The 27,536-nt window shown below is 37.5% G+C and overlaps 1 protein-coding gene across 1 annotated transcript in view; it reads right to left on the reverse strand.

The window, feature by feature from the left end:
• Window positions 1-27,536, reverse strand: part of RIPK1 (receptor interacting serine/threonine kinase 1) — a 37,972-nt gene that overhangs the window by 2,872 nt on the left and 7,564 nt on the right. Inside the window, exons 3-11 of the mRNA XM_044668209.1 lie at window positions 24,516-24,669; window positions 21,274-21,411; window positions 19,060-19,321; window positions 14,360-14,509; window positions 11,173-11,249; window positions 9,235-9,325; window positions 5,866-6,423; window positions 3,364-3,441; window positions 1,777-1,926 (exon numbers count right to left, since the gene is read on the reverse strand). Of these exons, the coding sequence (XP_044524144.1) occupies window positions 1,777-1,926; window positions 3,364-3,441; window positions 5,866-6,423; window positions 9,235-9,325; window positions 11,173-11,249; window positions 14,360-14,509; window positions 19,060-19,321; window positions 21,274-21,411; window positions 24,516-24,669 (1,658 nt within the window). The remainder of the gene's footprint in view (window positions 1-1,776; window positions 1,927-3,363; window positions 3,442-5,865; window positions 6,424-9,234; window positions 9,326-11,172; window positions 11,250-14,359; window positions 14,510-19,059; window positions 19,322-21,273; window positions 21,412-24,515; window positions 24,670-27,536) is intronic.

Genomic DNA, 27,536 nt, shown 5'->3' on the forward strand with positions numbered 1-27,536 from the left:
ACACATTTTCTGCCTTTAATAGGTCCATACTCACTTTGGTAATGCATTCAGGACAATGAATAGGCATTTTACATTTTAAAACATTATATTATATTATATTATATTATATTATATTATATTATATTATATTATATTATATTATATTATATTATATATTTATTACCAGCCTACCTTCACCAACATGGCAAGAAATAATCCAGCCCCAATGTGACTAAACATTAAGTCTTTTAAACTCTAGAAATCCAGTTTCTTTAGTAGATGAAAGATGGAGATGAAAAAATGTTACCCAAAAAGATGTTTTGAGTACTAATTAGAAAATTTATTTATAAAAAAGTTAAGTTCTTTGTAATTAATAGACCTCTAAATATTCTGTAAGGCATAATATGTACCTAAAGACCTATCACCACACATGTATCTTTAATTCTTATTTTTTCTTTGGGGATTATTTTCTCCCTCTCACTGCAGTGCCTCTTCTCTTCCTCTCCCATGCTCTTTATGTGTTTCTTCATTTTTTCTTGTCTTTGGTTTTCACTTCCTCAAGTCCCCCAGTTTCAGTTTTGAACTGTCTATTTTGTCATTTTCTCCTACTAAACTAAGCAATCAGTAACTATCTGCCACTAGTCTTTCCTTTTTCTTTTCAACTCTCTCAATTCTTACTGAGCCAGAGAATGGGCTCAACCTGGGCTTATGGATATTATAAAGCTCCTAAATCCCTTGGAATCTCTGAATAGTCCTTTTTTCATAATGAATCCAGGCCCAGGATTTGTTCTATTTCCCTTTTTAGAAACTCTATTTAAAAAGGGTACCTTCATACCTCTCTAGGCAACATTCTGACCCTCATGCCTCAGCATTTCATTCTGAAGCTCATTCACTCTGGAATTCAAACATTGAATATGCCCTCTACCTGCTAAGTCCTCTCCCTCTAATTGGATGGCTCCTTCCAAAGCCTCTATTTAAGAAGAATACCCAAACCAACCCTGTCTCATTCCTCTCCAGGATGAACTCCAGATTTATTTTACCATGCCCTAGTACCTTTGTTCCTTTCCTCCCCCTCTTCTTTTCCTCTTCCCTTTTTTGAGTTGTCTTTCCCTATTAGAATTTAAATTCCTTGGGGGCAGGGGTTATCTTTCTTTCTACTTGTGTTTGTATTCCTAGTCCTTAGCAGAGGCATATTAAGTGCTTAATAAATGCTTGTTGACTGACTTTCATCAACTTCATACAATCCATGATTGTAAGCCAAGAAACTACATTTTGAATTGCAAAGCATTGGGTGCTATAGGTCAAGCAGCACCCTATTTCTGTACTCCTAGAAGCCAGTCTGAATTGGAACAGATATTTGAAGGAGCCCTCTCCCAGCCAACTTGAGTTCATATAACACCTAGAAACTCAGGTTGGTTTGGGGATTATACTATGGTTTAGATATTCCTTGGTGAAGGTTGGAGTTTTTGAAGAATTTGGGCTTAACAACACCTCAGTGAGCTGTTGGAGAGGGAGAATAAAGGGGAGAGGAAAATAAGGTATTAGAATTTTATTTCTGGGGGCAGCTAAGTGGCTCTGTGGTTTGAAATCTAGGCCCAGAGATGGGAGGTTGGCCTCAGACACTTCCTAACTGTACAACCCTGGGTAAGTCACTTAACCCTCATTGCTTTGCTTCTTCTGTCTTGGAACCAAAACATAGTCTTGATTCTGAGATGGAAGGTAAGGGTTTAAAAAAATTCTAGCCCTCTTCAGAGAAAACTGTAAGTAAATGGAAAAGTCTCTTCAAAGAGATATTACCAAATATGTGCTGATACTTGGATTCTGATTCTTGCTGGATGTTGGTGGGTATGTTTCCAGCCATCAGACTGCTGTCATCAATCACCATGTAATTATTGTTCCCAAACTGAATTCCACTGCTGTTGATGATCTTGCATGGTATTGAGCTGTCTAAAGAAACATTGAGATTGAGGAGGGGAAAACAAAAATGTGTTAAATGAATATAACTTTTACAGTGAATGGAAAAGCATAGCATGGGAAAAGGTTAAGCTTAACAAAGTAAATTTCTCCTTCTGTGTAACTCTCCCCAAATACAAATATCTAGGTAAAAATATGGTGGGCGGGTAGACAGAACTGTGTAGCCAAGATTCCCAGCCCAGTTTCTCAGTAGTTAGGTTTCCTTTACCATCATCACCTCACTAATCATATCATTCTTAAAACAGGTGAAGTAGGGATGGGAAGGCAAAACTTTCAAAAGATCAGGGAAAACTTAGCTTTAAATAAACTTTGGCATGCTTATCTTGTGAATTAGAGTGAGCAGTTAGTTAATTATCAACACTTATCCTTGGTGTCTCAGCTGAAAGTACTGAGAACAGGATGACTGTCTTTTAAGAACACTAATGAAAAGTTCTGTTGATAAATCTAGTAGGCATTTTGAAAAAAGTAAAATATAGGAAAATCTGCTCCTCTCTCTTAAAAATTTTAAAAATAGGAAGAAAGCCATCTTAAATTTCCACAACCCTCTTCAAAAGCAAAATTTTTGTTGTTGTTTTCAGTTGTGTCCAACTCTATGACCCCATTTTGGGTTTTATCGACAAAGATACTAGAATGGTTTGCCATTTCCTGATTAGCTCATTTTAAAGATGAGTCACACAGAATGTGTCTAAGGCTAGATTTGAACTCACAAAGTTGAGTCTTCCTGACTCCAGACCTGTTATTCTATCCACTATGCCACCTAGCTGCCTTAAAATATCTTTACGCTGCTGTTTTAAAAACTATAATATCAGAAACTACTTTCAAGGCATAGTATTAAAAACAAAGAAAAGAGATGTTTGCATTTGGAAGCAGAATGGAAAATTGTTTCCAAAGACCAAGTTGACTGTAAAATAGATACTGCTTCAAAATCTATGCAGCTTGGCAGGATTCAGAGATTTGAATAGCAGTCTTGCAGGAAAAAGTATTCACCATATACACAGACTTTATTAAGCACACGAGCAAATTATAACTTGAGTAAATAGTGACAGAGCTCTAGTTGAGGCTGTTTTGTTTTTTTAATAGAGCTATTTGCAATTGTCAGTGTCTTTTCTACATGACTCTCTTTTAAACTCCCTTATTATAAGCTACCATTTTATAATACAAAATACTTAATTTGAGCTGAGGAAATCTAGCTGAGGAAAGGTCTGGAGATAGACAAATTAATGCTTATTATTGTTCTTTCAAAAACTACAGGAAGCGGAATATGAGAGAAGTACAATTAGGTGCCACTTAATTGAAGTCATCAAAATTGCTAAGGAAATACTGGCAAATATTTGATGACAGTGAATATTAAATTAGAATCAAATCACTTCTCTTGAAAACAGTATCTAATGTCAGTTATATAGCTGTTACCTAGGCCTGTTAGAGATACAGGAATCTGAGGAACAAAAGGGAAATTCTTCATCATAGTTGACATGCCTTTTACTTGACCTGTATGATGACAAAAAAAAAAACGACAAAATCTTAAGACTTATTCCTCACCTTCAGTAAACAAAAACAAGACAGAAAAGCACAGCAAATCCCTCCCTGTTTGTTATTATTATATTTTTAATGCTAATGCATACTTCAGGCCAGGGGTCGGCAACATATGGCTCTTTCTGCAGGAGCCATAAAGTCAATTTTTTTTCAGGCACTGTTACAGGAGCACGCACTGTGAACACTGTACGGCTCTCACGAAATTACATTTTAAAAAATGTGGCGTTTATGGCTCTCATGGCCAAAAAGGTTGCCAACCCCTGCTTCAGGCTATAGAAAAAAGGGAAAAATATTTAGCCAAATAGCAAAATCTAGATGGCTAGTAAGGTTACTTCTAGATCTAGAGCCTCCTAATGGTGAAAGAAATGTCTAATTTAGAGAAACAATAAAAGCATAATTTAGCATGGAAGTATCTACAACTACTTTCCACACACGAGACAATTTTCAACAACTTGAATTACCCTTTAAATTTTGTTAAAGACCCATAGAGAATCAATGGGAAAAACACTCATAGCTCTTATGCTAATGAACCAAACAAAAATAGTAAGAAATGCACCAACAGGAGATCAAACAAGAAAAAAATTAACACATCTAATCTTTGCTGTGTTCACATGTGCCTTATAGAACTGTTTTGGAAGATAAAGAATCTTTTGAAATATATCACACTTATAATATCATGGATTACATTATCTTTAAGGTAGTGATTATTGGTTTTTGCAACATAGGACAAAGTACACCACATATAAAAAGTGTGCTCTTCTTTAAAAAAGTATATTATTCCATGTAAACTTTAAGCTACAAAATAAAAGAGAACTTTAAAAAAAATCAATTTAATAGTTGCTTTTACCCTAGTAAAAGTTCTACACGTTATTTTGAAGGGAAGTTGCATATGGAAGCCAGTGAAATTGTTAATAATTGGACAGTCTTTTGTCCTGGCAATGTGACCTAATGACCTAATAATGACCTAAGTGTATCCTTTTTGATGATTGTCATTTATGAGCTTTCTCTACTTTAAAAAAAAAAAAAGTGCTTTGGGATAGCTAGGTGGTTCAGTGGCTTGAGCCCCTGGCCTGGAGATGGGAGGTCCTGGGTTCAATCTGGCCTCTGATACTTTCTAGCTGTGTGACACTGGGCAAGTCACTAGCCCTTACCATGCTTCTGTCTTGATTCTAAGATGGAAAGTAAGGGCCTAAAAAAATTTTTTTTAATGTGCTTAGAACTCTTGTAAATAATCATTTATCTTTGTGTACAATACAAAGAAAATCACAAATTTTTTGAAGCAGATATTCTTAATCTTTTTTTTTTGTGCAGTCCACTCTTTGTAGTCCTTTGTAGGACTTTGTAGTCCAGTGAAGTCCATGAAACTCTTATCAGAATAATTCTATTAAATGCATAAAATATATAGAATTACAAAAGAAACCAATTATATTGAAATTGCTATTGGTGTTCAGTTGTTTTAATCCTGTCTGGCTCTTTGTGATCCCAAATTTTCTTGGCAAAGACACTGGAGTGATTTGCCATTTCCTTCTCTAGTTCATTTTACAGGTGAGAAAACTGAAGCAAAGAGGGTTCAAAAACTTGCCTACCATTCCACAGCTAGTAAGTTTCTGAGGCCAGATTTGAATTCATGAAGATGAATCTTCCCGACTTCAGGCCTGGCATTCTATCCTAGCTTCCCTATATTGAAATACAGTTATTTTATATATAAAAATATGTATATATATTATCATTATTTTTTTAAAAAGCCTTTATCTTCTGTCTTTTCTTTTTTTTTTTAACCCCTTACCTTCTATCTTAGAGTCAATACTCTGTATTGGTTCTAAGGCAGTAGTGTGATAAGGGCCAGGCAATGGCGGTTAAGTGACTTGCCCAGGAAGTATCTGGGGTCAGGTTTAAACCTAGGACCTCCTGTCTCTAGGCCTAGCTCCCAAACCACTGAGCCACCCAGCTGCCCCCTATCTTCTCTCTTAGAATCAATAATAAGTATTGGTTCCAAGGCAGAAGAGTGGTAAGACCTGGGCAAATAGGGTTAAGTGATTTGCCTGGTGTCTGAATCCAAATTTGAACCTGGGTCCTCAAGACTCCAGGCCTGGCCCTCTATCTAATAAACCACCTAGCTGCCTCCAAAATATATTTTAAAAATCAAACAAGTTAATGGACCTCAGATTAAGGATCCTCACTAAACAAATGTTTCTCCGACCAAAATCCAATTTTTTCACCCTATGTAGCCAGTGCAAACACTTCCTTAAACTTAAAAAGACAACTGCTGCCTCCTATACACATGAACCACAGTAGAGTCGGTGTCAACTTTACTTTTAGGAAACAGCTAGATAAAGGAAGGGAGCAGATAAAAGAGTCCAGGTCAAAAAGCTGGATTACCTATTGCATCGAATGGGAGAGTTGACATGTTTGCTCCTGTGTTAGATTCAGGCACAGGCATTTTAAAGGGGGTAGATACACTGCTTAGGTTCAGTCCATAGACATTGTTTGTTCTTGAATCTATTGGCCTCGATCCAAAAACTTGATGGTTATTCAGCACTGGTAGTGGGGTGGATGGTTCTGCTGACCTCTGTGATAGATTACTGTGACTGTTTGCATTGGAAAGATGGTAACCCTTCTCAGAAAGGAAAGTATTTGGATAAAATTTAGGAGTTGCAGGTCGAGCAGGCCCTGCTGTGTAAGGGTCATGTGAGACCCTTCGTCTCCTTTCCTCTTCTCTCCTCTCTGCTGCATTTTGAGACTGATTGTTTGTCCTCTTATCCATTCGGCTACCGTAGAGATGGTAGTTTGCCTCTTCTTGTAGCTTGCTTTGTAGACTCTGGGCCTCAGGGGTGGCCTCATTCTCCACTGGCTGGTTCTCAGGGTAAGGAGCAAACATAGACTCATCAATGCAACCAGTCCTGAGTTCCTGAGAGCTATGGAGTGAATTGGGTTGTTCTGTAGCATGGAAAGAAGTAGAAGTATTAAATGAAAACACCTCGACGCATTTTTTAAAAATATAGTATATTTTAACAATGGCATAAATAATAATAATAGTTGTTGAGTCATTTCAGTTGTCAGACTCTTTGTGACCCAATTTTGGGGTTTTCCTGTCAAAGATACTGAAGTGGTTTGCCATCTCCTTCTCCAGCACATTTTACAAATGAGGAAACTGAGGCAAACAGTTAAATGATTTCCCCAGGGTTATACTGCTAGTGTCTGAGGCCAGATTTGAAATCAGAAAAATGAGTCTTCTTGAGTCCTAGCCTAAAACTCTATCCACTTGGCCACCTAGCTGCTCAGATGAATCTTACTATCATGTCAGTGAACCTTGCCAAAACATCATGGAAGGGACAGTGAAGTAGCTAAGTGGATAAGAGAGCCAGATCTGGAATTGAGAGGTCCTGGGTTCAAATCTGGCCTCAGATACTTCCTAGCTGTGTGACCCTGACCCAATCATTTAACCCCAGTTATCTATCCCTTACCTCTCTTCTGCCTTGGGATTGATATTTAGTATTAATTCTAAGATAGAAAGCAAGGGCATAAAAAGAAAAAACACCATGGAAAAACTTGAAAACTATTACAAGAATTCTAAGAACTTTTTGTTTCCTCTTTAGGGGGATAAAAAATGAGATTTCATATATAAAAAGAAAGGTATAATATAAAGAGTCAGAAATAAATGTCCTAGCAATCATGTGAACACAGCCATCCTTATAGGATATGAGATTTGTGTTCTAGATCCTACCTCTCCTCAAATATATCCCCTCATGTTCTTTTGTCTTATAGGTGCTATAATGCCAGTATTCATTTTCTAGCTAATCATTAAGAGAAACCTACAATAGGATGCTTCAGCAGCTATTCACTATCAGTTCTGAGTTAGGGTGATATCTCATTTCCTTCCAGAGAACTGAAAATATGTCCTGACTCCTGAAAATTCATGCTGCAAACTGGTATTCCCAAAGGAGCCAGTCAGTCAGTTAATAAATATTTATCAAGCACCTCTTTTATCAGGTACTGTGCTGAGACCCCAAGAGAAAAAGTGTCACTATAAGGAGATGGGAGCAGGAAGGGTCAGAAGAAGAGAAGGAAAGAGAGGAAGGGCGGGGAGAGAGATAGATGAGGATAGAGAGAGAAAAAAACCCTAAAGCTCTTCAATTTTAACTTCTTTAAAAGTCCCCCCCCACACACACACATTTCTCATCTCTTTAACACCTTGATGTGGACTGTGCTAGGATAAAAGCCAGATGACTGTGACTCATGAAGGTCTGAGTGACAGTTACTGCCCATTTTCTAAAACATTGTCTATTCTATTCTGGGCCCACTTTTACTTTAAAGCTGTCAAGTATCAACGTTATGTTTTGACTTGATTTGGAGGGTCTTGGTTTCCCCATTTGTAATATGAAAGGGTTAGACAAGATGACCTCTAAAATCCTTTCTAGCTTTAAATCATAGTTTCTGCACTATCAGAGTCAAAGCTTTTGTACTATCTGTCTGCATTTCCTGTCCTCTGTACCAGATGTTGGAGTATTAACTTCAATTATCTTCATAATGATCTTTTGCTTAGCCTTATCACAAGTGCTACTTAGATGAGCTGATCAAATGTGAAATGATGTTTCCTTTTGTCTTTGGCAAAAATCTTCCCAAGTTGTATGCCTATTAGACCTATAAGAAAGCTAAGGTCTTAATTTGCCTCTCTTAAGGACAGCCTGTGAACCACCTTTTCAGGTAACTATCACTTCCTAAACTTCTGGATTCCCTTATAATGAGAATGCTAATACTGACAATTCAGTTCTTTTGTAATATAATGACTTGTTCATTTTAAAGGGAACTCTCATTTAGAATCCCAACAGTTAAATCAATATTTATAGATGGTCTCAAAAGACATGATTCTTGGTGCCCCCTGTCTCCCTTTCTACCATTCTGTGACTGCAGAAGTGGAAAGGCATTGCATAGGACCAAGAGCTATTTTACATTTTTCTTCATTTTGTCTTTGCCATAACTAAAACATTCATGACTTGGTAGCTAAACTCCTGGCAATGAGCCTCTCCATATGAAGGTGGGCTGAGCTGACAGCAGATATATTCTTTCATCTGGAATATAATCAGAGCCTGTCTAGATGACTAGAACTTGTATCCTCCCGATAAAGCATTCTAGAATCAAAGGTCATCTACAAGCCACAAGGAAGCATATGATTTGTTTTTTAGTGTGGAACAAATAGAGGATAGGAAGATTAAATAATTGCCTAGGGTTCCATGACTAGTAAGTGTGTGTGGGTGAAGTGGGTAAGATTGGACTCAGGTCTTTTGACTCTATTTGTTTTTCCGTTATTATTTCCAAAGTCTAAAATTCTGGCAGGTCAAATCTTCAAAAATGAATTGACATTTAGATAGCACTGTATAAGTAAATTACCTCTGGAGTGGCTAGGTGGCTCAGTGGATTGAGAGCCAGACCTAAAGTTGGGAGGTCCTGGGTTCAAATCTGGCCTCAGACACTTCCTAGCTGTATGATCTTGACCAAGCCACTTAACCCCAGTTGCCTTGCATTACCATTTTCTGCTTTGGAACTAAGACTTAGTATTGATTCTATGATGGAAGATAAGGGTTTTTAAAAAAGGAAGAAACATTGCCACTTCTGTTTTCAAAGATGACCAGTAATGGCTATTTCTTTGTTCTTAGAGGTGTTTTACAAATAGTAAGCCCTCAGTAGATATTTGTTAAATGAATGTATGAAAAGATAAATGAAATGTCTCGCAAGCATCATGGAAGTTACCTGAATTTGTTCTGCTTGGGGCCACTGGAACTGAATCAACCTGTAGAGACTGCATCCTTTTCACTACTTCATTTGGAGAAGGATATGTTTCCTATAGAAAAAAGATGAAAACACAAAGCAATGTTTTTTGCAAGCAGCAAACACAATCTAGTTATGAAAAACACAAAACTATGAATAATCCCATTTACAGTCACAGAGATGGGAGGAACTTTTGCTATCATCTAGTCCAATAAGAATGCCTTTTCTTTTATAGCATCTCCAACAAGTTACTCTCCAGCCTTTGCTTAATGACTTCTAGTGATAGAATTCACTACCTTCCAAAGCAGCTTATTATACTTGTGGAGAGTTCTAATTATTAGAAGTTTTCTCCTTACATTATGCCTAAATTTGCCTTTCAGAAATTTCTACCCATTGTTTCTACCTCAGCCCTTTATAACAAAGTAAAACAAATCTAATCTCTCTTACCTATGACAGCTCTTCAAATACAAAGGATTACAGGATGATAGATTTAGGGTTGGAAAGAACTTGAGAAAAGATCGAGTCCCACTCCAATTTAAAAATGGGGAAATTAAGGCCACAGCCAATTAAGGTTGTGAGAAAATCATTTGGGTAGTAAGTGGCAGAGTCAGAATTTGAATGCAGGATCTCTGACTCCAAATTAAGAAATCTTAAACATATCTAATATGTCTCCAAGCCTGGTTCTCAATCCACTGAGCAACCTAGCCTTGTGACCTGCTGCACCCCCCCCCCCAGGATATTCTAATAAAGATCTCTTTCCAAGTTGACATTGAACTTTGAATAATAATAATGATAATAGTTCATATGGAATTTTAAGGTTTGCAAAATGTTTTCTTCACAGCCTTGTGGGATAAGTAGGAAAATGTTCTCTCCATTTTACAGGTGATAAAACTGGCACAGAAAGGGTTAAGTGATTTATGCAGATTCACCTGGCTAGTAAATGTCAGAGTAGGAAGGGGGATCCAAGTGTCCTGACTTTTGGTTCAGCCTCCTCTCCACTATACCATACAACTTATGGTACTTTTGGGCAAATTCAGCATGTTCTGATTCCATCTAACTATGTGATCATCTAGTCTATTTCATTCCATATTCTCTATAAGGATAGCATGAGAATTTTAAAAATACTTTGCTGACACCTAAGGAAATTGCATCTATAGCATCCTTCTGACCTTAGAAATCCTGCCAAAAAATGAAGGTTGGTCTGGCATGACTCTATTGATGAAGCCAAACCATTTGTGATCATCTCTTAGTGTTATAGAAATTTGTCAGGATCAATTGAAGTCAAGCTCTTTGGTCTACCCTGTTTCCTTTTTTGAAAGTTGGGACAGCATTGCCTGAAGTACCTCTCCTGTTCTCCACCATCTTTCAGAAATTGCTGACAATGGCTCAGCCATTGCCATTACAACTACTAATTCTTTCAATACCCAAGGATCTAGTTCACCTTGACCTGGTGTTGAATTCATCAAGGGCAGCTAGAAGATCTCTTATCATCTCTCTACTTATCTTTTATTTCAACCCCCTACAAGCCATTTTTTATCCTGTCCTTTCTAGTCAAAAGATAATTCTCAGTGACAGAGAGAAAGCAGAAACAGAGCAAAAGTTGTATAATTCTTCCTACTCTTAGCTTTCCATTCTCAATGTTGTATCCACTCTGAGCTTAGGAGTCTTCATTCCTTCTCTGATCCTTTTCTTTTCTGCCATATAGCAAAAAAAAAAGCTTTTGCTTTTTAGCATAAAAAATTAATCCCTTTGAAAAGAAAAACAAATGAAAACTAGCTAATTTTCATTTTTTGTGGTCACCAAGATGAAGTTCTAAGGAAAACCACAGAACAGTAATGCTGTGCCTCCTTTTTATTCATGTTTAAGCATACAAATATGTGATATAAGTATCCATTTCTAAGCTTCCACTAAGCTACTTACTTTTAAATTCTTCACTTCTTCTTCTACTTTTTCTCCTAATTGTTTAAAGTAGAAAGGCCTGAATTCTTGGTCAATTTCTGTGGGAAAAAAAAATTTATTTAAGTTTTAAAATTTTTTAGCACAAGAGTAAAAATGTTGCCTTGTCATCTTTATAAAGTGAAATGTCTCTGAAGAGTGATTTTAGAGTTCATTAGAAATAGAAAAAAAAGAGAAAAAGTAGATAGTCCCTTGATAAAGAAGATCAATAAGAAAGTTGATAATAGGCTAGGTAGGAAAGTACAGCATGCTAGAAAGGAAAGGCTCTTGGGTTGCTATTTTCTCTCTCGACTTCCCTTCACAGAGCAAGGAAGACTGACAGCATTTTTTTGTTGTGATTTACCATTTGAAGTGGTCAGGGAACTGTGGATTCCTTGATGGCAAAGCACCACCAATGGCATCATTTTGAGTCTGGGATGCACATGATGCTGATGTTCAATGTACAAAAGCAAAGAGGATGAGGATTAAGAGTTCTATGTACAAGTGAGAAGGGAAATCACTCAGGCTCAGGGTATATTTGACTTTTCTCTACCTGACTAATTAGTTGGTAAGTCTTATGAATTTATTCCACCTGTAATTTTCCTTGGATCCATTTTCTCCTTTCCCTTCATTTAGGCTCTTCTTACCTCAATTCCTCTCTTTTCCAACTCATTTTTTCTAGCTGCCAAATAAAATTCTTGTTATTGTATTACTCTGATCATATAAATCCTCTGCTCAAAACCTTCACTGGCTTCTCATTGCTTACTGAATAAAGCTTATCTTCTTCATCCTGCTATTCATCAGTGTTCATCATTATAAAATATTCATCAATATTTTACAAAAGCAAAAACATTGAGTTGTCATTTTTACAAAGTGAAATGGTCCTAAAGAGTGATTAGAGGGGCAGGTAGATGACTCAGTGGATGAGAGGGCCTGGCTTCAGATCTGGCCTCAGATACTTCCTAGCTGTGTGACCATGGACAAATCACTTAACTTCAATTGCCTGGCTCTTAGCTTTCTGTCTTGGAATCAAACCTCAGTATCAATTCTGAGACAGAAGACAAGAGTTTGTTTTTTTAAAGAGCAATTAGAGTTAATTAGAAAAAAACAATAAAAGAAAATAATCCTTTGATAGAGACAATAAGAGGCTAGAGAAGAAGTGTAATATTATAAGAATCAGGAAGCATAAGATTTTGGATTGTTTCAATCCAACATCCTGGCCTCTAACTTCAGACACTCAATGTGTGATCCTTGGCAAGTCATTTAACCGATGTTTGCCTGTCTCCTCATCAGTAAAATGGGGATAGTAGCACCTACCTCCCAGGGATGTTATGAGAATTAAATGAGATAATAGTAATAGAGCCTTAGCATAGTGCCTGGCACACAGTAAGTGCTATATAAATATTAGCTATTATTATGATTAGATATTCTCTACATTCTAGCTCTACTTTCCTGCCAAACAGAACTACTCACTCTTTTTAGTTCTCATCCTGCTCTCTCCCATCTCCCTGCCTTTGCTCATTCTCATTTGTCTACTTTTGTCTTACTGCCTTCATTTTCCTCTCCTTCTGGAAGCTTTCCTTCCTCCAAAGTCTAACTCAGGTACCACTTTCTCAATGAAATCTCCTCTGATTCTCTTCCCACAATCTTCTATCCCTCAGCATATGAAAGTGAACTTTTCAAATTTGTCACAGAATTCTGGAAATCTCATTCTCTTCTCACAATTTCTGTTTATATGTCTCTCCCACCCTCATTAGATCATATGTTCCTTGGGGTCATTTTGTATCCTTAGGGAAAGAATAATCTTTTTAGTTCCTTCCTTGTTCCTCTCTCCTATGCACATACTTCAGTTTATAAACACACACACACACACACACACACACACACACACACACACAGCACAAATATAAATGTAATGGAGATATTAGTCAATAAGCCTGGTCTTATCAAGCCTGCACAGAGTAAATCAATATGTTCAGGATACCTTCCTTTATTGGCCTTGGCCTCTTGCTTTTCTGGTAGGACCTCTACTCATCATGATCTGAGTTCTTTGTTGATGGTGCTGGGCAAGAGACAGTGCTATAAAGGGGACAGGCCTTGGTCCAGAAGTCTTGCAGCCTAGTCCCATACCAAGTTTTGCAGTTAGCCCATCACTGATGTTATAAGAAGCAAGAAGTTGGAGGCTACTATCTTCTGTATTTCAAAAAGTCAGGAAAGCAGGCCTCCTGGACTCTTATACTTTTGGTGGATTGATCTCCTGAACTTTTGAAACACACAAAGGTCACAGCCCCCAACTTCCTTCGCCTAAAGTGAAAAAACAAAAAACAAATACCAAAGCAGCCAAAGAACTTGGACTTGTATTCTTAGGCCACAGGAGGGAGAAGGCCCTAAGACTTCTCCTCTTCAGCATTGTCTCTCATTCAATTCCATTGGTCAAGAAGTCAAACCTTGATCAGAATTCCATCAAAAGAGCAAGAAGATGAGACGATCTAAGGCAGTAGTTCCCAAACATTTTTGGCCTACTGCCCCCTTTCCAGAAAAAATATTACTTAGCCCCATGGAAATTAATTTTTTAAAAAATTTTAATAGTAATTAATAGGAAAGTTTGCACCTGTGGCCATCACCGCTCCTCTGGATTGCTGCAGCACCCACCAGGGGGTGGTAGCGCCCACTTTAGGAATCACTGATCTAAGGCTTTAAAAAAAATGACCCCAGTTCCCTAGATGCAACTAATTAAATAGGCTATTGTTCACCATGTGGTTAGCAGACCTGAATCAGTCACAGAATGCCTATCCAAAATATCTCCAAATCACTTCCATTATACATCATTGTGACTCTAAAAACAGGGACCCCTTAGTAGGCAATTATATCAGCTGAGCACAGTGATTTACCCATTGAGTGCTGACATAAGAATTGCACTTACTGGCCAGTCACTTGTCAAATAAATGTTTAAAAAAAAAAAAGGGAGGGATGGAGAGATAAGATAGAAAAAAGTATTTGCCTTTGCTCTTTATGAATGTTTTTGTTTTTGTTTTCCTAAAAGCTGTTTGAGAAAATCTAGAAAATCAATTTGAAATGATTTGTAATTTAGGACTTGATTTTCTGATTTACTATCAGCAGCATGCTTAAAAATCTTTGTATAGGATATAGCTCAGGTTCATAAATATCTTACCACTAAAGGTTGGCCGTTTTTCTGGATTCCCATTCCAGCAGCGTACCATGAGATCAATAATCTCCTTTGGACACTTTCCAGCTATTTCTTCCACTTTTGGTCTGTTTCCATTTCCAATACACGTTATTATCTGCTGTTCACAAATAGCATCTGAAAGGCAAAGATAATCTTGAGTGCCTATCTTCTTTCTCCAGGATCCCTCCATAAAGGTGCTCTGTAGTTTCCAAGCAGTAAACCGGAAATATATAAACCAAGTTTTTACCTTTATCTGTACTAGAAATTGCTTTTAGGGTCTACAGTGGTTATAACTGTTAGAAGAGGCAGAAGAGACTCATAACACAGAGAATCCCTTAGTTGGAAGGGACTTCAGAGATTAGCTAGCTGGGCAATAAAATCTTGAAGGCTTCCAGGCCTCAGCTATACTATGTGAAGATAGGATTAACTCTCCCCTTGCCTATTTTTAGCTAATCAGATCAAGAACTTAAAGTACCCCCACTTACCATTAATTATGAGAGTTCATAAGTCATTTACTAAACTCCAAAGGCCACAGCTGCTGCACACCCCACCCCACCCCACCCCACCACCTTGGGCAGTGCTAGGCAAACAAAGATTGCCATTGGTTTCTGTGAGGAAGGAGTGACAGGAAATGATAGGAAGTGACGTGGAAAAAAGGGGTATAAAAAGAAACCAACAGGGTCTAGCATGCATTTTCCTTTCCTGGCATTTGGAGAGATTGGTTCTGGGTATTCCTTTCCTAGCATCTGGATAGATTGGTTGCGGAGATTCCTGCTTTGGCTTTAGAGGAGGCTTTGTTGGTGGAACTCTGACTGAAGATACCACCAGGACTTCTGGCTTGGAGAGATTCCTGCCTTGCTGGCTCTGTGAGGAGACCCTCTCTGTTCTGCTCATTGGCCCTTCAATGGGACACTCTCTTCAGCGTGGGTTCTGTGGAGACACTCTTTTCCTTGGATCTTGCATTGGCTTACTGGTATGTGATTCAGAATTCCACGTGGAGATTGGAACTTTGTTGGGGAGCGAGCTGGATTTCATCAGATCAACACTTAGGGTAGGCTAGGTAATTCCTACCTCTTTCTCTCCAACATACTTTAACTCTTTTTCTTCCTCATTATAAATAAAAAGCTGCTAACAGTTTTTTTTTTCTGGCCTAGGGATAATATTTTGAATTCAGTGACCACAACATTGAATTTATAACTCTCTTATTTAGTCAAAACCCCAATTTAACCCTTACAACTATTACTACTTATTTTTCCTTCTAGCCCACATAATTTACTGAAAGTAAAGGCCTGTGAGGTCTCTATAATATCCAACATTTATTTCATAGCCCAGTCTTTTTCAACTTTCAAGGGACTTTCTTACATTCTTTTCCTGAATGAGAGTACCATTCTACTCCCAAATCTCTATCATGCTCCTTGGAAACTTTAATATTTACATTAATGACCCTTCTAACATCCTCTCTTAAGACTCATCAATCTCTTATGACTTCCATATCTATTCTTCTTTATTCACCCAATGGTGTAGTTATGTCTTTAAACCTCATTATACTTTAAACTGCTCAACATCCAAGTTCTTGAAAACTACTATTCTCTAAAGACAATAGCCTGTCCTCTTCTCAATTCACTTCTTCTTAGACTAGTTTTTACTTTAATCATGACCTCTGTCCCCTTAATCTCTTTGGGCAACTCCCAGACAATCATCCCTGTTCTGGTTTCACTTTCTTCCCACTTCCTTTACAATCTTGTTTCTATAGTTTAATCATCTTAATTAACAATGCACTACCTTCTACCTCTAAAGTCCTTATATCAGTATCCTGGATCCACTTTTTTTTTTTTAAACCCTTACCTTCCATCTTGGAGTCAATACTGTGTGTTGGCTCTAAGGCAGAAGAGTGGTAAGGGTAGGGATTGGGGGTCAAGTGACTTGCCCAGGGTCACATAGCTAGAAGTGTCTGAGGCCAGATTTGAACTTAGGACTTTCCGTCCTTAGGCCTGGCTCTCTAACTGAGCCACCAGCTGCTCCCTCCTCCCTTCCCCACCCCCACCCTGTCCACTTTAAAAAACAAATAGGGATGGTTTCAGGAGGGGTTGTTTGATACAGCTGTGGCTGAGGTTGTAACAGGATCAGCTTTGTCCAGCCCTCTGAAATACACTGTGCCTAATGCCTCAAGCAGCTTTCTGAACAGCCCAGTACTGTACAGAAGACTTTCTGGAGGCATATGGAAGATGGTGAAACACCCAGGTATCCTATAGACCTGCACTGCATATGGAATAACAAATTTCCATACAAGTTTTCCTAAGTTATAGGATCGATTTTTTTCCTCCTTTCCCTTCCCCCTCCTGGTGCTGGCAGCCAATTCAATCTGGGTTAAAGTATGTTCTCTTCTAAGAGTTTTTTCTACTACATACTCAAGTTATTATCTCATTTTTTCCCTCCTCTTTCCAGGCAGACTCTAAAAAGGTCCATGGTCACCCTGTCTACTTCCTCATTACTCATTCACTTTTCAACCTGCTGTAATATGACTTCTATGGCCATCACTTTACCAGAATTGCTCTCTCAAAGTGACCAATGATTTCTTTAATTTTCAAAAACCTGAGTTTTTTTTTCAGTCTTTGTTCTCCTTGATCTTTCTCCAGCCTTTGATATTGTGAATCATCCCCTCTTTCATGAAATGTCCATTCCTTAAATTCCCTTGCCTAGTCACTTCTGATTAGTCTCACACATGCTCTCACATAAACCCATTCACTAATTCATCTTTCTCTTCCCACTTAAGTATAGTATCATCCAAGGCCCTTTCTCCCACCATCTCATCCATTTGCAAGGTTTCATTATCACCTCATCTCCTCAGTTCCTTTATTTCTTTTGTTGGCAAACAAAAGAAATGTTCTGTTTAGTTACCCAAGTTCAAGTCCCCATAGATTTCATTAACTCTTTTGTCACCATCATTCCCTTTAACTAGGTCTTTAAATACCAGAAGACAGCCAGCATGTGCTTCTACATCTTTTTTTTTTTTCCCCCCAGGGTAAAGATCCCCCATTCTCCAACCCATCCTAAAGGATATGAGCTTGTGCCCCTTCACCGTCCTTTACCCTCCTCTGGATGTGTTCTAGCTTATCAGTGTTCTTCCTAAAATTTGGTTTTTAGAACCAAACACAATATTCCAGTTGTGGTCTGACAAGGATGAATTGGGATGTTATGTCTTATGGTACAGTCCTAAGATCACATTTGCTTTTTTTTTTTTTAATACTGTAATCCACTAAAACCTCCAAATCTTTTTGAGAGGAACTACTGCCTAGCCATGTCTCCTCCATCTAAGTTTTTTTAAAACTTAAGAAAAAAAAGACCATGCCCATCCATATCTTGGGCTACCTAGCTGTGTGCGTGTGTGCGTGTGTGTGTGTGTATTTTAACATCCCTATTATTTTAAGTTTCTCAAATCATGGAATAACTTCTACCCCATTGCCTACCACCACCACTACAAATTCAATTAAAAACAAGAAGTGGGGGGCAGTTATGTAGCACAGTAGATAGAGAGCCAGACCTGGAGAATGGAAAACTCAAGTTCAAATCTGACCTTAGACACTTCCTTGCCATGTGTCCCTGGGCAAATCATTCAACCCCCATTGCCTAGTCCTTACTACTCTTTATCTTAGGACCAATATATAGTATTCATTCTGAGATGGAAGGTAAGGGGTTAAAAACACTCAATAAAAGAGATTCTGTGAAATGGTCATTGTGCCTCTGTACAAAGTCTTCCAGAAATGGGGAAATCACTGTGTTAAGATACCAACTGAGCATTCTTAACTGGGGTGGAAAATTGACAGACTGGATTTAACCACAACTTTATCATTCTAGAACACATTATGTGTGGGCTTTGGAACAATATGAACCAAAAGCCTGAACCCAGCTCTCTATGATTGTACCCCAGTGATGACACACGAGATGGAGACTCAGGCTCAAACACTGTAGACACCACAGCTGTATTGTACCTTCTCTTTGCAGTATATTTTCTACTTGTTCTTCTCTCTATATCCAGACCAATTCAGTCACCCTCTTCCCACTATCTGGCACCTCTAAACAGTTACCAGTTTGTAGTTCCCAAACTATCAATTTCTACTAATTTAAACTTTCCTGCAAAAGTAGGAACATACAATGAGAAGCTGTTCTATGACACATCTGTTTTCCCTTCTACCTCTCTTTCTTGATTTTTTTTAATCCTTACTTTCTATCTTAGTAACAGTTCTAAGACAGAAGGGCAAGAGCTAGGTAAACAGGGTTGAGTGACTTGCCCAGGGTCATACAACTAGGAAGTTTCAGAATCCAGATTTGAACCCAGATCCTCCTGACTTCAGGCCTGGTGCTCTAAATAGTTGCCTTTCTCCTTCTTGATTGTAAATTCTTTGAGGGCAGGAACTATATCTTATACAAATGTTTGTCCTCCAAAGACTAGAACAGTAGTTAATTCAAGCTCTGCTAAATATACAAATCTTCTTCGTTGAAGACTTTAAAGAACCCATCCAGAGTTTGGATGAAGTATTGAGATTTCTTATCAGTCCTATGAAACTTTTATTCTTAGCCCGAGTTTCCTTTAAATTGTATTGTAAGTGATTTTCTAAAAGACGCATGGTTCTTAATTTCATGGAACAATTTGGGTTAATCATATTTTGTTTTCCCACATATCTTACTTTCATATGGTTCCTTGTTTGCAAAAATTGCCCAGAGCACTATGGCAAAGCTGTACACATCCGACTTGTCTGTGGGCTTTGCGTTGACATCGTTCAAATGCTCTGGGGCCATGTACAACAGGGTGCCAGCATTTGCCTTAGCAGTGGTACTTAGGTGGCCAGCATTCCCCTTAGTAGCAGTATTTATTTTCCTCTGCCTGTTGTTTTCTTCTTTAGTCAGTTTGCTCCACGTCTTAAAGAAGGCAACACCAAGATCTGCTATCTGCAAAAGATGGCAAAACCAAAAATCAGACTGCAGGCAACAAGTAAGGTGATTTTAGAAAATGATCACTCCCTCTTCAGCTTTTCTTATAATACTTTGGCTATCTCCTTTGTTCTTATTATATCCTACTTAATATCTGATCTATAGGTTTACATGTTGTATCCTAGACTAGACTGTAAGCTTCTCAAGAGCAGAGATTAGGTCATTTTTCATTTCTGTATCTCTATATCTCCACTGCCTAATAGTGTCCTGAAAATAGTAGGTGCTTAACTAATGCTTAATTGGCTTAAAATGGAAATTACTATGAAAACTTGCAGAAACCATTGGTTTTAACCAAGTCATACAGGCTTGCATGAATATTTTTTAAAAAGGTAGCATTAGGGTAGGTTCAATGGACCGAGAGCCAGGCCTAAAGATAGGATCTTGTCTCAGACACCTCCTAGCTATGTGACCCTGGGCAAGTCACTTAACCCCCATTGCCTAGCCCCTTACCACTCTTCTGCCTTAGAATCAATATACATTCTAAGACTGAAGGTAAAGGTTGTTTTTTTGTGTTTTTTTTTTTTTTAAAAGATAGCATTCAGATAAAAGTTCATTATTTGGGCAAATTTAACTAGTAAAATTACAAAAAAATAAATTATGACTGCTTTACCTAAATAAAGGATGTCTGACAATAACAAATTATAGTTTTATATCATAGATTTAGAGCTAGAAGGGATGTGAGAAGAAGAGTCTAATCTTATTTTAAAGAAAAGAAATAGAAGCTCAAGGAAACTGACTGCCTGACTTGCCCAATATCACACTGCTAGGAAGTGGCAGAGCTAGGATCTGAATGGAGATCCTTTGGCTCCACACCAAGAACTCTTTATTACTGTACCACACTGTGCCACTTATTTCTTAAGAATCTAGAAAGTTTTCTGGAAATATACCTTGGAAATTTATTTCCTCTCTTTGGTTTTATCTTAATTTCTATAGAAAGTTCCAAAGGCTAGTGAAAAAGCTAACAGCAGTTTTGATAGGATCAAAGAAGGGGCCAAAAATAACCCCATTATTTTGCTAAAATACCCTATTTTTTCCTTTTGTGTTAATTAAAATTTCTTTTTTAGCAGACCTTTTGTCTAAGTAGCAAGCAGGTAGTGACTGGGTAGGGGGGCAGTGCTTTAAATTTCCCCCAAGTAACATCCACTGATCAGGTAATGCAAGCTATTCCACATACCCAGAGGTTTCATTCAGTAAGAGACATCTCGAGGAGAGGATCATGATACTACTACTTGCTGTGGAGCCACTGGCCAGAACCTAAGGGAAGAGTGCGGGGATAGGAAGGACCAGGAGGCAGGAAAGAAAATACAGAAATCAGACAGAAAACATAAAATGGGGGAAAGTAGGAGAGAAATGGGTATAGTGCTGGGTCTGGAATCAGACTCATTTTCTTTAATAAAAATCTGGCCTCAAGCACTTATTAGCTATGTGACCCTAGGCAAGTGATTTAACCCTACAGGCCTCAGTTTCCTTATCTGTAAAATGGACTAGAGAAAAAAATGGCAACCATCCTAATATCTTACCCAAGAAAACCTTACCTGGGGTCATGAATCAGACATGACTGAAATGCAGAACAATAACAACAAGAGAAACATAAAAACGTACAAATGAAACTAAGCCAAAGGGAACAACTTCATCTCTTTTGGGGGGAAATCCATATAATTCAGGTATACTTTTAGAATTTGGTTATCTAGGTCTGAGAATAAGACTACTAAATGTTGCTTTGTAACATCAGCTCAGCCCTTTATTGGTGCTAGTTATAGTGAAAATAGGATGATGGGGCTTGGGGGGATTAAAAGATCAACATTGCGGAGTTGGAAGATGAAAGTATCCTATAAGCTGATGGTACTTAAGACATAAGACACAGTGCAGTACAGAGGGTGATCCCAGCTCTCTTTGAGACCCATCATCACCTTAACATGGAAGTTTTCATCCACAAGGATATTTTCTGGCTTTAGATCTTTGTGTATTACACCTTCTCCATGCAAGTAGCACATTCCTTCAATAATCTCTAGAATGATTCTTCCTTTCACAGATAAGGGGATACTGGTCTAAAATAAAAATAAGAATTTTAGTAGATAAAGCAATAAAAAGACAAGATAAGCAATAAATGACTCATGAATCAGTTCTTTTGGAGAACAGACCACTAAAAAATGATGTCATTTAATCACTGAGAATGTATTCCTCCAGCAGTATCCTGAAAATTTGAATTCTTTTTGCTATATTCTTATAACCACAGTAATAAAATTTCCACTTTCCTCAAAAAATTTCTCTAAAGTTCAAAAGGTGATACAGAGAAGGCAATTTTGATACTTCTATATTAAAGTCACTTAAATACTTTTTAAAAAACTATGTGGTTTTGTATATAATTTGATGCATTTTGATGCTTCAACATTTTTTATGGTTTTGCATACAGTTTTCTTGTTCTTTATATATTGAAGTTTTTATGTTTGTTGGTTGTTACAAAAACCAAAAAACTTTAAAGTTTCTCTATAGATTTTCAGGACATATATATATATATATATGTATATATGGCTAGAAGTCAAAGTTATGTCTGTGTTGTTTCATGAGGACTACAATGGATGAGAGAAAGATTTAATCTTTAAAAAAAAATAAAAGCTGACATTGATATAATGTTCCATGCAGTCTTATTTAAACTTTACAACAACCCTTTGTGGTAGGTACTATTGCCACCCCCGTTTTATTGCTGAGGGCCCTGAGACTCAGAGATTATATCACCTTCTCATGCTCACCCAGCTAATAAATATCAGACAGGACTTGAATTCAGATCCTCTTGACTTGAAGTTCAATGTTCTGCCCATTACACTATGCTGCCTACATGTAATAGTGAGTAAAAGGATTTACCACATAAGCAGTATGATTAGAAAAGTATGACTCTTTCTTTAATAAACATGCCAGAAAATTTGAATTCCTTTTGCTGTGTTCTGATAAATGTAATAAAACAATTCTATTTTTCTTTAAAATTTCCTCTAAAGTTCATTCAGGTCACTATTGTCCTTTTTTAAAAGTTATTTTGGGGCACTATTCACACATGGTATTCCAGTGATGCTTGCCACTACTCCAAACATTACTAGAATTTCTGTCTTGGAATGAGAGTCTCCAAAGTTAATTATAGCAAATGAGGTGTTTTTTTTTTTTTTTTTTTTTTGTCAAAGGTGTAACTGTGAAGCAATGGGACTGACTCTTTTATGTGTAAATTAGATCTGAAGGAATTCCAACAGCAGAGTTCCAAAGCAGTGTTGGAAAGGGCAATGTCAATGAAACAAGTTGGCATAGAACCTTCTTCCTCCTGAAGTGATGACTTTGGAGAACAACACTCATCACTAACTTTGCAGCATCTCTTGGATGCATCTGCCCCTCTGTCTTCTCACTGTCATCAACAGCGTACAGAGAGTGACTTCTGGCTACTACTGGAAAAGTCTCCAAACAAGACATCCTGCTTCCAAAATAATGGCAAAGTGCTAGTTGTGTAATTCTTTGAGAAAAATAAATTCTCAGTAGTCCCCATTTTGTATTGAATAATTCCAGCTCCTTTGGTTGGCATTTAAAGTTTTCCACAATCTGGCACTACCCCATCCAGATGTACCTCATACTATTCCCCTTCATAGACTTTGCTAGAGCCCAACGGCACCACATTCTGTTCCCCAAATACACACTGCATTTCCAGTATACCTCTGTTTACACTATTAACTATGCTTGAAGCATCCCTCCTTTACCCTTTTCTCAACTGAATACTTTCCTATCCTTTAATGTCCAACTCAAAGGTCATCTCCTCTATGAAGCCATTCCTGATCTCCCCACTTTACTTTATATCTTTCCAATGTGTATAGCATGTATTACTGGGTATTAGAGTTTTCTGGATATGTCTCATTGCTAGACCAGCAGTTTCATGAGGGATTGGTAGCATGTCAACTAAACTTTGTCACTCCCCCAGCACAGTGAGCATTTTATAAATGTTGGTTGAATTGAAATGTTTGCTAGAAGGTCATCTATTTTCTTTCTGGTTATGCCTCTTATGCTATACACTGAAAACCAATTTTCAAAGAATTAGATGTGATATTCTCAACTTTAAGGAATGTATAAGTTAAGAAACTAATATAGGCAAACATATAAAAATTCCTTTAAAAATATAAACTAGAGAGGGATGATAGTGGCTTGGATTAGATAACTATCTTGTCTTACGTTGATCTCATAGAATTAGGTTGCCAGGAATAAGGTTACATACTTGGCATATAAGAAATGGTCCTCTGTGTGACCCTGGGCAAGTCACTTAACCTCCATTGCCTAGCCCTTACCACTCTTTTGCCTTGGAACCAATACACAGTATTGATTCTAAGATTGTGAGATTCATATTGCAGAGAGGGGTTCAGGCTACATTACAGAATTCCAAGATGGAAGGTAAGGATTAAAAAGAAAAAAGCAGTCTTTCACTTGGTTTCTGGCAGGACACTTGTCAAGCTATTATGCATTTTACCCAGTTAGATACCCAACAGACGATGACATTTTTGTCTTTAGTATTCCATAAGACATTAAGGTGGGTTTATTTACTCTATTGATTGTGTGAAAACCCAAGAAATCTTCACTCAAAGACTCAGAATATAGGTTTACATTATGAATAGGTTTGTGTGATTAATTATTATTTATATAACCATTATTAATTAATGGGTTCATATTAATTGTAGGATTATATTATTAATGACTTGCACTATTAATTACTGAGCCCTTATTATATATATTATGCATAGGGTCCTGTATTATGTATATTATATTTAGGGCCCAGTATTAGGTAGTGAAGAACAGTGTCTGCCTCAAAGAGCTCACAATTTGGTCAGACTGGTATGAATGTGCCTATACAAAAATAATAGACAACACAAGATGCTTTACAATTTAGTATCAAATGAACAATATGAATATTATACATGACATGGATGTTTCAAAAAGAGAAAGATCACCATCAGAAGAGGTTTCAGGGAAGTTTTTCATAAGTGAATCCAAAATATTTGTACTTTTAAGATGCCCAAACTAAAGAAATTTCTAGACCTACCAGGAGGCAAAATGACATCAAAATGACCATAATGGAAAAGCAGATGCAAAAAACTCACTAACAGTGTCTCCAAAGTGTGTCTTTACTTACTGTTTTTAGCACCTTCATGAGATTCCCTTTTTCCATATACTCCATTACAAGGGAGTAATTCCCATCTTCTAAAATAAAGCCTAGGAACTTCACTACTCGATTATGCTTCAGCCTGTGCATGATCTTCCCTTCTTCCAGGAGGGCAGCATTATACCTATTGAAAGGGAACACACCAATGAGAGTAAGTGCTAGTTTAACATCCACGGGATCTCAATATTTTTCTAGACAAAGTAGCAAAGAAAGCACCTCCCATAACCACTGGGTAAAAAGTGACAGAAGAAAACCAACTTTCACTGTCATTCTTTTAGGTTAAATAATTCTCCTAGGGCTCCTATAAATGAGATGAGAGAAGTCACATTAGTTTATTTGGGGATGATATCAAGTCCCCAAATAAAACTTTATTAAAATCTTAACACACACACACACACACACACACACACACACACACACACACCAGCTATGAACTCTTTCTATTCAACCACAGGTTCCTAATCTGGGGTTTATGGACCTCGAAGGGGTCTGTGGATAGATTTCAAAAGGTTTGTGAATATGGATGGAAAAAAATTACATCTTTATTTTCACTAGTCTTAAAATTAAAGCTGAATATTTCAATTGCAATTTTAATAAGTATCCTAAAAAGGGGCCCATAAAGCTTTACTAGACTGCCAAATGGATGAGTGACACAAAAATGACACTCTGTGTCAGACAAGTCAAACCTCTTGTCAATAAATTTAAGTGAAGGTGTTATTTCTCCAAAGGTCTTCTATAGTTAAAGAAAGAATTCTCTTGCACCTTTCACTGATTCTCAAGTTTAAGGCTGGCCCTTGGCAAAATAGTGAAAAGTAGGTGGTTTTTCTTTAATAACCACCACTTCCTCTTCTCCTTGTTCCTTCCTTTCATTACATGTCCTCTGCCCCAGTGCTTTCATAGGCCTTGCCTGTCAGATAGTATAGTATAGCCTCCTTTCAATGAGTTCATATTAAGATATTATTCCTCATTTCTGCAAAAATTGTTTTTGCTTTTAAAAGTCTTACAGGAGAACCGTTTAACCCAATAGGAAGTAAAGAATCTTTAATGGTGAAATTTCAGACAGTATAACCAGTTATAGGGCGATACAATTGAAGAGAAAGATTGTTCAAGTATCTGAATCACACTACTTAGGAAACTAGTTTATGGGAGAGCCTAGCCCAACATAGATTTGTCTATCCTATGAATATTCTTCTTGTCTTAGTAACAACTCTTAAGACAGAAAGGCAAAGGCTAGCTAGGCAATAGGGGTTAAGTGATTTGCCCAGGATCATACAGCTAGGAAATGTTTGAGGCCAGATTTGAATCCAGAACCTCCCAACTCTAGGCCTGGCACTCTTCACTGTGCAAGAGAGATATGAAACACAGCCAGAGAGAAGCTATGCATGAACTCATTTGAAAGACCAGATTATGGTCCAAAATGACTTTTCTGAGCCCCCATCAGAAACATGACTCCTATTTCAAGGAGAAAAATAAACTCCATTTAGGTGTATGCTAAATGGCAGGGTAACAAAATGGACAGAGTGCTAACTGTGGAATCAGGAAAACATGGTTATGATTCCAGCTTAGACACTTATCGGATGTATTCTTCTGAGATAAGTGATTTAATCTCTCTGAGCCTCAATTTCCTCCTCTATGAAATGGAGATAAAAATGGGGCATACTTCACAGAGCTGTTGTGAGTATCAAATGAGATAAAATATTTTGAAAGCCTTTAAGGGTCATAGACATTTCAGCTGTTGCTATTTTTTGGCCAGTGTCCAACATACAAAAAAAAAAGACCTTCCGTTTAATTTTATTTATTTTTTAAATCCTTACCTTCTGTATTAAGAAGTATCACTTCTAAGGCAGAAGAGTAGTAAGGGCTAGGCAACTGGAGTTGAGACTTGCTCAGAGTTACACAGCTAGAAAGTGTCTGAAGTCACATTTGAACCCAGGACATCCTCTCTCAAGGCCTTACTCTCTATCCACTGAGCTACGTAGCTGCTCCATAGTTTATATAAAAGGTAATTTTGCTGAGTTTCTAATTCACAAACATAATAATAAAAACAAACAACTGATAGAAATATAGATACTAGCTAGCTAGATTTGATACGTTGGTTAAATGTAAAAGTCTGCTACTAATGAAACAAAGTTGTACTCAATAATTATAATGTTGATGATAATAACATTTAGATAGCACCTACTATGTGTCAGGCACATAGTGCTAAGCACTTTTAAAATATTATCCCAACTGATCTTTATAACTCTGGAAGGGAGGTGGAAAAATCTAAAAAAAAAAAGGCAGTAATTAATTCCACAAAGCTCTTTCTGTCAGTACCTTGGAAGACTGTAGGACTAAGAGTTGCTATTTGTATGGGGAGTTCCCACCTATCACCATTGGTGGGGCAGCTGGACAAAGGAGTATGTTACTACACATTCTAGAGAGATTGGGGAAATTTGTCATTGTCTGAAAGTAGCTGTGAAATAGCTATATGTTTATCCAGGTGTAAGCAAATACAGGAATGCAGAAAGACCAACCAGACAACATGGAGGCTGCAAGCCTGAGCTGTAGTGGTCCTTTTGGGGTGTAGCTTGATGAAAGAATGATCAGGAGTGTCTGGAGAGAGTTAAGTGAATGTAGGTAAATAGAGTGTGATGGCTACAATCTCAGTGCCAAGGATTACTTTGAAAGTTAGGAGTGAAAGGTCTAAAGGGGTAGAGAGGCTGGGAGCCTTCAGCGCCAGGGGGCTTACTATGGACCACCTTCAGTAACTATGATCTATGCATAGTAGGGCTTGTGATTCAGTTGACAGTATCCCTTAACTATTTTTTAGCATCTGTTTTCTCATCTGTAAAATGAGGGGGTTAGAGTAGATAATCTCTGAGGTCTCATTTAGCGCTAAATCTGTGAGCCTGTGATGTAGGAGGTATAGTAGATAGAGTACTAGACTTAGAGTCTAGAAAACATGAATTCAAATCCAGCCCCACATAGCCATGTGATACCACAAACTTA

The sequence above is a fragment of the Gracilinanus agilis genome, chromosome 1, assembly GCF_016433145.1.
Source record: "Gracilinanus agilis isolate LMUSP501 chromosome 1, AgileGrace, whole genome shotgun sequence".
NCBI lineage: Eukaryota > Metazoa > Chordata > Mammalia > Didelphimorphia > Didelphidae > Gracilinanus > Gracilinanus agilis.